General features: G+C 42.5%; 1 protein-coding gene across 1 annotated transcript in view; it reads left to right on the forward strand.

Annotated features, from left to right (window-relative positions):
• LRIG3 (leucine rich repeats and immunoglobulin like domains 3) overlaps positions 1–12,944 on the forward strand; it is a 53,280-nt gene that overhangs the window by 18,894 nt on the left and 21,442 nt on the right. The window contains exon 4 of the mRNA XM_081877855.1: positions 12,719–12,853. Within this exon, the coding sequence (XP_081733981.1) occupies positions 12,719–12,853 (135 nt within the window). The remainder of the gene's footprint in view (positions 1–12,718; positions 12,854–12,944) is intronic.

A 12,944-nucleotide genomic window follows, 5' to 3' on the forward strand; every position in this document is an offset into this window, starting at 1 on the left:
ACTTTGGCAAGGGCCACTTCCTTTGTTTCATTAAAAGTGAAGGTCCATGGCAATCTGCTTTGTAAGTGTGGTTTCAGTCCTAAGTTATGCTCTGATTTAAAAAAATAAAAAATAATAATTCAGGAAAGGTTTCCCTGTCTGGACACAATAAATTTCTGAGAGTGGTGGAAGGAGAGGGGTTCTCTTGCCATTACCCCACCTGCTTTCAAAGCCATCTGCCATTAGAGATGCATGGAGGGTTCATAACACAGACAGCCTCTATGAGAATGGGATGCAATATGCCCTGGTGTCGTGATAAGAACTCTGCTAACTCCCAACCCATTAATCAACTCTTCAGCATTGTGACTGAAGAAATCATGATTACAAAGGGTGCGAGTTTTTGAAGAGAGACACTTTTTTGGTGGAGGTGTTATAAGATCATGTGTGGTGGGGGAAAAGTGGATCGGGAGATATTCCCTGCCTTCTCTTATAATACACTGGTACATCGGGTTGCATACGCTTCAGGTTACAGACTCTACTAACCCAGAAATAGTACCTCGGGTTAAGAACTTTGCTTCAGGATGAGAATAGAAATTGTGCTCTGGCGGCGCGGCAGCAGCAGGAGGCCCCATTAGCTAAAGTGGTGCTTCAGGTTAAGAGCAGTTTCAGGTTAAGTACGGACCTCCGGAACGAATTAAGAACTTAACCCAAGGTACCACTGTATTAGAGTGGCATGGAGGCAGGACAAGTGTGGAGTAGGGCGCTTGCAGGCTTTTTCAGTGTGTTTCCAATATGCCTGATTTCACTGATGCGCACACTGCCTCGGAATGTAACCCCTGCATAAATAGGGGCTTGCCTCTATATTTCTATATCTCATACAGTCCTACAGAGAAAGTGATGGAGTGTGCTTTGCCGAGAGCCCGTTGCGGCACTGGCAATATCATCCTTCTGCCTTCTCCATGCAGTTTGGCTGATACTTCTCAAACTTTAGTTGGAGGGCACCAGTGAATAAGTTTCACCCTTCAGCTTTGACATAGCCAACCAATATGTGAAGAACGATGGAAAGCCTTGCAGTACATGCAATAGGCTGTCATTTTCTGAGAGCATTTGACTTCTTGATTGTATTGGCTTTCATTCAGATCCGTGCTATATTTCACTGCATAAGAGGGGGTAGTTGCCTTCTGTTTTGCAACGGTATGTGTGACTGACAATGTTGAGTAAAGGGTAAAATAAACACTCCATTCTTCCATGCGCATACCACTTATATTAATGGCGAGGCCACTTTTTCCCTGCTTCTAGACACTTGACATGGAACTTGCTGTGCATTCTGATGTTCACACCCAGAGGTGCTTTCAGTGAGTGTGCTTTCCAATTCACTGCAGGAAGATGTCAACTCTCTGTGAGTTGCCCCACGAGGCATGGAGCTTTCTCTTCCGCTAAAGTAATTTCATAGAAGTTGCTGCTGCTAGAGGAGCCCCATGTGTGGCCCTGTCCCTCCAAGGAGGTTTTTGCAAAAGGCTGTTTGATAGAAATGTTGGAGGCAGGAGCAAATCCCCATACACACTTATTTCCTGGTAATATGCTTCTCAGTGGCTTAGGCTACTTTAAATTATATCTCTTTATTGTTGACTGCACATGAATCATAAGGATGAAAGTTTGTTATCTTTTGACAATATTCTCTAGGGGTGTGCACCAGCAACAAGATTTGACTTGTATCTATATCAGCAGCTTTGGGAAGCAGCCCGATCTGTTTTGGGGCTTCTCTGTGTCTCTCCATTTTGACTCATGCAGAACAGAATTAGATATGTTGAAAACAAAGTCGTTTCCCTCCCCCCCCCCCCATATACTATGACAGGGAATCTAAAAGTGGTTTATAACTTTTTGAAAAACTTTTCATAGGAGTGGATAAAATTTGCAAGCACAGCCTCCCCTCCAGAGTGGATGAAGCTTGCCAGATTGCAGGCAGATACATCTAGGAGCTTTTATGTAGCACAGCTTTAAAAGTAGTGTCTGTGTAGCTTTTTGTAAATTCTCTGCCAGATTTGGGTGTAACTTGCAGCCAGGGTCACCAATTCTGAGGTGACAAAGGTTGCTGAATTTCAGAATGAAATGGGCTCTTTTTGCTTTTAGGCTGCAAATGACTGGAATAACTATATATAGAATAAAAAGGCTACTGTAATCTGGTGCAATATGAAAAAGAAAACACCCTCATTTTCCACTTTATGACTCAGTGAAATAGAGCAATTTAGGTTTTGTTGTTGTTGTTGTTGTTGTTGTTGTTGTTATTGTTATTTGTGTATCTTAACATTATGACCCAGAGATTTGGGGTTAAATACTGACACAAATGAATTTGATACAAGCTGCCAGCATTCATTAAGTCTGAAGTAATTACTGTGCTGTCATCTTCCTCACATGGTAGATTACCTTGAAGTGAGAGTACTTGTTTATTTTATTTATTTTGAAAATATATATATACCATGCCCTTCAGTATGGCTCTTATTGGAGTAGCTAACAAAGAATGTAAAACAGATAAAAACAGATTTTAGAGTTGAGCTGTGCAGAAATATGCCTGTCAAACTTGGTTCAATGCAACTTACTCCCTAGGAACTTTTGCAGAGAGTTTGCAGCTGAGACCTGCTAAACTTGGAGGTTAGTGCTGCTGAAATCAGTAGGGCAAGTGAGATTCCCAACAGAGTGTTGCAGTCAGTGCTGGATTTACGTATAAGCTAAACAAGCTATAACTTAGGGCCCCACTCTCTTGGGGGACCCCAAAAAAATTAAAGGAAAAAAACCTGGATGTATATAAAATATAAGATAAGATAAAAAACAAATAAAATCGCTTTAGAGACCTATTAGGTCCATAAATTACCATATAGCATATATTTAACACAAAAAACAGAAACAATTTGTTGTTGACAAAGGACAGCTGGACATATAAAGGGCCCCATTAACTTCAGTAGCTTAGGGCCTCATCAAACCTGAATCTGGCCCTGGTTGCAGGTGGCATTCCCTGGTTGCAGGTGGCATTCCCTGTCCTCCTCCTTGGTCTTTCCTACTAGGCAACAGAGCTCATTGATGACATCTGAGACAAGGGAGTTATGCTAAATAAGTGGCACTCACTTAGCTGGTGATGGAGACAAGACTTGTTCTGCGGATAGCAGGCAGCAGTTCCCACTGAGGTCCTCTGAGGCAAGGGAGTGGGACTGAGCAGCTAGAACCCGCTCAGCCTGTGATGGAGGCTGATAATGACCCACACATGGAGTATGTGTTTGCTATTGGTATAGAAGATCTTCATTCAAAATAGTGTGCACAGTATTTTTTCCTGCCAGAGGAGTAGCCTGCCTATCTGAACGCATGGCATTTCTTCAGAACAATTAACCAGCAGTAAATTAACAACTAGATAATATATTCTCAAAATCAAAGACGCTGTGTTTTGATGACTCTAGGACCTTTTTTTCCCATTGAAAGGACTTACACCCTGGAGTAGGGTGTAAAACACAGGTGCTCATAAGAACAGAATTCTGTACCTGACAGATGTTCAGTGGCACTGTATTTTTTTGCTATGGGGGAAAAAAGTCAGTTGCGCTTTTGGTGAAAGCATTTCCCCAAAATTCTCTTTTTGCTGTTAACTGTGGAAAGTTTTTCTCTTCCCGGAGTACAGTATATCTCGAGAAGAGACACTCCTGCAAGGGTAGGGAAGCAACAAGGCTTTGGAAATAAGTCCACTATCAAATCTGATTTGTGATGTCTGGTTGACTTAGTTCATAGTACAAGGAAAGCAATGTGTTGCAAGGGCACCTCAAGCATGTCACGTGACAACCTTTTAAATGCTTGAATTGTGTGTTACAGGCAGCACAGGAGTGGACACTTGTTTTAGCAATCCCACGGGTTCTAATAAGGCTCCAGGGCCTTACATTTAACATTTGTGTTGACCTTCTGATTGCTGTAGATAAGCTGGAGTCAACGAGTGGTTCAATAGGCAGCATAGTACAATCTGTTGTGCAAGTTAATCACCAATTTAAAGGTCAATTCACTCATTTATTTTTCACTCTGTTAAGATCCTCATGTAGTGTCTTTGCCATTCCATTTTCATGCACAGAACCATTTTTGAATTTAAAAAAGCTCCCTTGTGAATGAATGACTTACAAATTGCCATATCATGAAATCTTACCGTATCTTCTGTTCAGCCCAGATGCTGAGTTTCATCTCCAAGGGCCTTCTGGAGGTTCCCTCTTTGCAAAAAATATGGTTACAGAGAACCAGGCAGAGGGGCCTTTTTGGTAGCCGTGCCTGCCGTGTGGAACACCCTCCCGTCAGATGTCAAACAGATAGACAACTATATGACTTTTAGAAGGCATCTGAAGTTTTTAATGTTTGATGTTCTGCATTTGACGTTTTAATTGGTTGGAAGCCACCCAAACTAGCTGGGGCAACCCAGTCAGATGGGTGACATATAAATATAATTCTTATCATCATCCGTGGGATTGCTTTAGATGGAATTCCTTCTTAAGTGCTTGCATAAATTAGACCTGTTTGTCACAGGTTGGTTAGGTTGTCTAATGCACTTTCTTCTGCACCATGACTTCTTGCTAGAGCTGGGAACGTGATGTGAATATATGGGTTGTATGAGAGGACCCATTAAAACTGAGGTTGCTGTCCTACACTTCCTAGGCAGCAAGCCCCGTTGAACGTAGTGGGACTTGCTCCTGAATAAACATGCACAAGGTTACTCTGTGAAAATGACGTAGCAGTGGCTCAGCATTTCAGCCCACTTGGCTTTTGTGTCCAGTCTACTTCTTATACAAGCCTGAGGGAGGACTGTGAGGTAATAGGATATTGTTGTCGGAGTCTTACAGTGTGTACTAGACACCTAATGGTCGGCAAACAAAGCCTATGAACAAAGGGAGTTTTGCAATAAGAACGGTGATGAGTGAAACAAAACACCTGTGAGGCCATCTGTTGTGTGGTTTTAAGTATTTCGTAAAACACTTCATGCATTCCTGGCTGTCTTCTTGCTCCTGGGTACTTTGGTGATACTCTCTCAAGGAGGGCAGGTACAGCTTCTGTAAGGTTTACTGTTTGCTAACAGTCATAAATGGGATGAAATGTATGCCTTGGTAATGAATGTCTGAGAAAGGCATGTAATACGGTTGGTAGTTATCTTGCGGTGGTAGAGTTAAGATAAGCAGACCATATAATGGCTATAATTTGATGGTTGCCGAAACTCTCTGCATGGTAGTGATAAGTGCGTAGAGTTAGTCCATTGTATCCTCACACCTTGAGGGCTGGGGTATTGTCATGTCTCCTGCACTTCCACGTGCCTCATCCAAAATGAGAATGTCTCCTCTGAACATTACAGAAGTTTAGAAGTGATCAGATTGTTTCACGATTAGAGTCACCACATTGTTAAGTTTTCAAGGGGACTTTGTGCTGTAAATAGCTGTGCAATTCCATCCTAACTTTGCTCTTGATACAAGATTTGCATGATGGGAGGCAGCTGCCTTGGGACATCTTTCTGTATAGAGTAAACCATCAGCAGCAGCAGCATTTATTATTTATACCCCACCCATCCAGCTGGTTTTCCCCAGCCACTCTGGGTGGCTTCCAACAAAATATTAAAAACACAATAAAACATAAGACGTTAAAAACTTCCCTAAACAGGGTTTTCTTCAGATGTCTTCTAAAAGTCAGATGGCTGTTTATTTCTTTGACATCTGCTGGGAGGGCGTTCCACTAGGCGGGCGCCACTACCAAGAAAGCCCTCTGCCTGGTTCCCTGTAACTTCGCTTCTCGCAGTGAAGTAACCGCCAGAAGGCCCTCAGAGCTGGACCTCAGAGTCCGGGCTGAACGATGGGAACACAGTGTCTACCAGCTGTTGTGGACTCAACTGGGGCTGATGGAGGTTGTCCAAAACAGCTGGAGGGCACAGGTAGGGAAATAAGATGTTAGACTATTCTTGCCTGACAAATTTTGACCTAGAAAAAACTGGAAGAACCCCTTGCATTGGAAATAAGAAAGTGCCCAAGAGTTTGGCGGTTGAGCTGACTGGCCTAGCTGGTTAATGATTGGCATTCTTTGACTTTCTATTTCAGTTGGAACCTGAAGAGTTCAGCAACCATTTCCTCATCCTCATAACTTTGTTTTCCTATTATCCCCTGTGCAACATTGGGAGATTGTCACAACCAACAGCAGTACATGAGAGCATGGGTGGAGGGGCTGTGGTACCACCACTGTGAAACCAGAGCTTTCTCAACCTCACCCCATCTCAGAGAGCGTAGCTCCCCTACTGCTGGAAGTGTGTAACTGCTACTCTGGTTCCCTTTGTGCGCTTCAGCTAGTCACAACTTAAGATCAACAACTCCTTGACCTGCAGTTATGCTAGAGCATTGGTGTGAATGCATACTACTTTATATTTAAATAACCTTCACATCTGAGGCTGAAAAGAATGCCCCCCCTACTTAATATTTGTCTTTCCCTTACAATACAAAGTTTGGCACTGTCACTTCAACCATCTAGGCTGTTTAAATAATTTCTCAAATAATTTATTTAATCATGTGAGCTTATCTGATGTGGCACCTTGGTTACTTCTGGTGTTTGCTTATAAATTGTTTTGGGAGGGGACCAGATGACTAGTTGTGTTGTGTGGATATTGATCACTGTGTGCAATCATTGGTTATGAGCACTGGGCAAATCTCAGCAATTTCCAGGTTGCTCCTAGCTGCTATCCCTCTCCACCAACCCTCAAATTATATAAACTTGTTTTCTCATTCCTTTGGGGGTTTTTTTTGAGCCATAAGATATAACCTGAACTCCTTGTCAACCGGTGTGTTTTGAGAAGGTATAAAGTTGTATGTTCGCTGTGACACATATGGAAGTCACATTTCTCGCAGCTGTACAAGTGATGGGAACATGACCAGTGCTTTGGTCTTCTGGGCTAACTGGGGTTGGGGAAATAGGTGGGATCTCAGACCACAAGCCTAAAAGTATAAGCTTCTATATCTGAAACTAGCAAAACTGTTTTTATCAGATGTTTAAATGGTCATGTGCTAGCAACTTGTTGTGATGGGCTTAAGGGTACGTGAGCCTTGAAAAAGAAGTTGTGAACTTGAGACGAAGGTGCATGCATGACCTATTGAATTACAGGCAAGGTTTCGTTCTTGGAATCCACTCGGAATCAGGCCCAGGAATGAAAATTGTGGTAAAATGTTACTTGTGGGGGGAGGCAGCAAACAAAGGACTGCAAACAGAGGGAGGAAGGAGCAGGTTCTGCAAGCTCTTGAATGTGGTTCACGGTAAAGCTGAAGAATACGCCTGCGTGTTAAATGTTTGGTCTGTGGCAGAGCAAGTTGGAAGGGAAAATGGTAACAGAAAGCAAAGGCTGATCTGGGAGTACCAGTGTGTATGACGCGTGCCAAATAGATGAGGTCACAGAAGTGTAAAGGATTGTGAAGGAAGTGAAGATTCATCAGTAAGGAATGACGACTATACGCTTCCTACTGGTTTCAGGGGCAGTATGGCCATGAGGACCAGTTAGGTAAAGGTAAAGGGACTCCTGACCATTAGGTCGAGTCGTGACCGACTCTGGGGTTGTGGCACTCATCTCACTTTATTGGCCGAGGGAGCCAGCATACAGCTTCCACGTCATGTGGCCAGCATGACTAAGCCGCTTCTGGTGAAGCCAGAGTAGTGCACGGAAACACCGTTTACCTTCCCGCTGGAGTGGTACTTATTTATCTACTTGCACTTTGACGTGCTTTCAAACTGCTAGGTTGGCAGGAGCAGGGACAGAGCAACAGGAGCTCATCTCATCATGGGGATTCGAACCACTGACCTTCTGATCAGCAAGTCCTAGGTTCTGTGGTTTAACCCACAGCGCCACCCATGTACCTCTGAGGACCAGTTACTGAGCAACAACTCTTGGCTTCCTGTCCTGCTTGTTGGCCACCATGGGAAAAAGGATACTGGGATACAGGCCTTTGATCTGGTCCCCAGGATTCCTCTTATTCTCATTTGAGCATCTCACATTTGTGCTGAAGTTGGTGTAGGCAAAAGATATAGCTGGGGTCCACTTTATAGTTTCTGCAGTTCTCTGGACTTAGGCAGATGAAACATAGAAGCCCTGGAAGAGAGTCTGAGAGATGGCTCAGCTGGTTAGATTGTGGTGCTGATAACACCAAGGTTGCAGGTTTGATCCCGGTATGGGGCAGCTGAATATTCCTGCATTGCAGGTGGTTGGACTAGATGGCCCTTGTGGTCCCTTCCAACTCTACAATTCATTCTGTGATTCTCTCAGGATTTGGATGAGAAAGGTGACAGCAGCAGTCTCTCCTGACATTTCCTCTTGTTTCTGCTGCTGCTTCCCTTCTCCAGGCACAAAGAGATCCAGTCATGCTTGGAGTCTTCCTTGTCAAAGGGCTAGGGCCGTTTGGCGTTTAAGAGAAGTGGAGGTGAACGATGTGAAATTAGTTGTTTGCACTATAGTGAGATTCCTCTGCCAAGAGAAACAATCCAATAGAAGATGTTCAATGTCCTAAACCAGTGATTTTCAATCTGTGGGTCCCCAGATGTTGTTAGACTACAACTCCCATCATCCCTGAGCTCTGGCCTTGCTAGCTAGGGGTGATGGGAGTTCAACAACATCTGGGGACCCACAGGTTGAGAAAGGCTGTCCTAAACCAAATAGATTATTGGACCTTGGAATTTCTATTTATTTAATCACTGTACAGTTGTACCTTGGTTTTCAAACAGCTTAGTTCTCGAATGTTTTGGCTTCCGAAGGCAGCAAACCCAGAAGTGACTGTTCAGGTTTTTGGAATACGAACATCCGAAGGGGATTCCGTGACTTCTGATTGGCTGCAGGAGCTTCTTGCAGCCAATCAGAAGCCACGATTTGGTTTCCAAATGCTTTGGAAGTTGAACCGACTTCCGGAACGGATTCCATTTGACCTCCAAGGTATGACTTTACTTTTAAGGGTTTTTTAAAAAAACATATATACACTGTTTAATTGTTGAAATCTCTAAGCTTTAGAACAAAAATAATATACATTAAACAAAAAGTAGAACAAAAATATACATTAGAAACAAAAAAGATACATTAAAATTATCGGTAAAAGTCAGAAGTTAAAAACAAGTTGGCCTAAACAAAAATCCAAGTATAAATAAAATCACTAGTTAAAAATATACAACACTGCCTCTCTCAATTAGATGAATAGGTAGAGCCACAAATGGTCTGACATAAAATCTGAATGCCTGCCAAGCAAAACGTAATGCAATAAGAAGGGAGTTAATCTTTATCAAAAAGTGTGAGTGAGTGAAAATTACGTGAATTTACTAAAATCCAGTTTCATTTTTCTGGATTTGACTTTTATTCAGACCCCATGGAAAAAAGGGGGGCAGATAGTTTGCCTGTTGTGGGGAGGAAGAACAGAAGGGAGCAAAGGGGTTTTTGCCTGTGACCTGCTCTCAAAACTCCATGTGGGCCAGTGGGCCTAGAAAGATTGAGGACCTCTGACTGAAGGTATGATGTTCTTTAAGACAGTGTAACACTCAGTGCAGAGATGAGAGAGCTTTATCTTCAAGTGCATCTTTCAGATAACCAGCACCAAAAATTTAGTGTGGTTTAATTACTTACTCTGCCTTTGAACTATATTGAGATGTAATTAAACTACTAATGTCTTGCCCGGTGTTAGTTAACAAACGAATGTTCTTTCTCTTCCCTTATTCCCACAATAAAGCTCCAGCAAGCCTTATCTGTAAAGGAGACTGCCTTGGAGTAATTTGCCAGTTAGTTAACATCTGATCTGAAGGTGAGATTATTCAGATCCATTAGGAACAGCTGAAATTCATGATGGGGGGGGGGGCTATTATCCAGCCAGTTGTAAGAAATTTCTCTTTTATGAAGCAATGGTGACACAAAGACTGCAGTGTGTACGCTCTCCCTAACTGAATACTTTCACACTGCAATTTAGGAGGCGTGCAGTTCAGGAAATTGCTGGCTTAGGCTGAAGCACAGTTTTACTGCAAGGAAAATTTTATTTGTCACTCAAGTAATTGGCAGTTTTTAGTACCTTATTAGTAATTACCTTATGAACACTAACGTCTAAACTAAAGCCTCTTAAACTTGTTATCTAACTTTGTCTTGCTCACTCATAAATCTGCCGCATGGCTCATCCATTGGGTTTTTTTTTTAAAAAAAAGATTTAAATAAGACCTTGCAGCTAAGAGTTAAATTTAAAGAGCCTAGACTCGACAGGCCAAGGGCTGAAACTTGATGCTGAGTGAGAACAATGTCTGAGGTGTAACAAAATATTACTTCTTTTTAACACATCTGGTGTGAGGGCTAGTTAATCCACAACTTCTGGCTTCTCTTTTTAGCCAATTTCTTGGTTTTAATGAGTGGTGATTAATCTCAGCCTCTAACTTCCCTTAAGTGCTTATATGGGTACCTCAGTTGCCAGACATCCTGTTTTAAATAGAAACAACTTATTTTGAAGGAACATTCCCATTGATGTGCTCAGAGTACCCTCAAATGGTATAATTTTAGCAGAATTGAGGTGGGCAAGCCAGCTTCTCCCTCTGCTTAGATTTAAAACATGATAAACCACATTACGTTTCTGCCCTTTCATATTTTCTAATCTCCCCCATATAGTAGCCTGACGGGCCTGGCATCAGCACTTGGCAGCTTCCAGCAACTTCTAGTAACCCAGTGCCCAGCAACTGGGTCGCCAGCAACAATGCCTGCTTTGGGTTTCTTGCTATAGGCAGCTAGGGCTCTGAACCACCATTTTGAATTTACCAGAGGGCTCCCGCATTGCTCCAGAGTACTGAAGGCAATTTAAAAGAGGCAGCTCGTGGCATCTTGCCTCAGAAGCCCAACTATCTTATCTATGAAGGATAGGAGCGAGGAATCTCTGCAGCCTTCCAAATGTTTGTTGGACTCCATCTCGCATCATGCCTGGGCATTGGTGATGCTGACTGAGGCTGATGGGAGTTGGGAGTCCCAACAATACTCAAAGGGCCACGAACTCCTTGTGCCTGATATAGGAGAGGGCCCAGCTGAAAGCTCTTTGCCTGGTCGTCCCTCAAGCCTGGAGGTGTCTTCTGGCAGGCACCTCAACAAGGATTGCCAATTTATTGATCTCAAGCATTTTTACCCTCATTTTTTAGCTGAAAAGGCTCCCAGAGTAGCTTCCAAGATCAATAGTAAGATCATCCCTGCTGCTTTCAGGCTTGACATCCAAAGGAATGAATGTATGTATGTATGTATGTATGTATGGGTTGGTAGCAAACTCGGGTACCAGTTTTTGAAGACACAGTTCTTATGAGGACCAGTTGGAATGGAAGTAGGATGGAACTGGCTGTTGTTGAGGGTAGGCCAGAGGCAATGGAATAGCTGTGTTTCCATTTCCCCCCATCTGTTCTGTAGCTGCTGTTATGTGACCTTCTCCTATTTGGGCAAGAATTTTCAGAAGGTTGTCGTTGGATCCTGAATGCAGGAAAACATCCTGAAATTATGTGGAAGGATGAAACGATGCAGTCTTTATGAAAACTTTAAAGCACCTTCTATTCCTCTAAGCATGGCACATGGTATCTCTTTTGCTGGTGGCACCCTATCCTACACACAAACATGAGATCAAATTGTTATAATTTTGTTCAGAGCGGTCGACTGGTGGCCCTTTTCTTGGGTTGATAGCTGAGGAGAAGAGAGCTTTGCTTGTGGTTATTTTAAATTGTGCTCTTGACAGAATAAGAGCAGCATGTTTGACACTGTGCCTGACCTAGTGCCTGATACCTCCTGGGTCAGCTCTACAATTATTGTGCTGAACTGACTCTCCCAAAGGAAGCAAATAAAGAAATCGTCATTATGAATAATTTGTTTCCTCAAAAGAACTAAATTTTAATTTCAGATACGATGCCAATGAACACTGTAGCAGAACAGCAAAGTTGCAATGATCACATACCCTGTTATTAGATGTGTACATGGAAGGCCTTATTCTTGTTGTGTTCAGGTTTTGGTTGTTTTTCTTCTTTGGCTCCCAAGTTCACAGTGTTCCCCTTCTTTGGCTCCTGAATTCTGCTTCTTAACTTGTTCTCCTATCTCACATTATAATCACCTCTTCCTTTTTTTGTTCTTTTCCTGGTGGTATTAATTATAAATTTCTTAATTCCAAAGACATTCATGTTTTGTTTGTCCTCCTCTCCTTGATTTCCTCCCCATGTTTTGTTCTTTGCACATTGCTCAATCTCATCCATCTGACTAGCTGCTCTGTTCTGTCATGTCTTTATTATTTTTCTCTGGCTTTTCCATGTGTTCAGAGCTTTCTGCATCTTAATAGTTGCCTTCCCTCTTCTTCTCTTTTTGTGTGCTATGCCTCTTTTGCTCATGGTTCCTTGTATGCGATTTTTTTGGGGGGAGGGGGTTGGAAATGTTGAGACTTCCCCTCCATTCATTTTCCCCTGCATCCCCCTGCCCCAATGCACACCAGAGACTCCACCAACCCTTCATAATTTTTATGTTGTTTTGCTTTTATGTGTGGCTCTGACATTGCAGTTTTCTCCATGTCTGGTCAGAAATAAGCTCCGTGGAGTTCAGTGGGACTTACGGCCAGGTGCATGAATATAGGATTGCTACTTTCATTCTGGCAAAACTTTTTATTTTTCCTTAAGTTCTTGGGAAGTACAATCATTTCATTACTTGTCTGGAAACTGCCTTAAATTTGACATGCAAATTTTAATTTAGGACAAGTAACAAGATTACAGACATCTTGCCTGAAGACCTGAAACCATTCCAGTCTCTAGAAACTTTGGACTTGAGCAACAATAATATTTCTGTGCTTAAGGCGGAGTCATTTCCTTCTCTGATGCTCAAGTACATGTAAGTTTAACTTTATTTAAGACAAGGCTTTCATTACATCTTGAGTTCTAAAATCTTATATTAATTTACTGTCTGATAAGCATAGTTAAAG

This window comes from Podarcis erhardii (assembly GCF_964252035.2).
Source record: "Podarcis erhardii genome assembly, chromosome: 10".
NCBI lineage: Eukaryota > Metazoa > Chordata > Lepidosauria > Squamata > Lacertidae > Podarcis > Podarcis erhardii.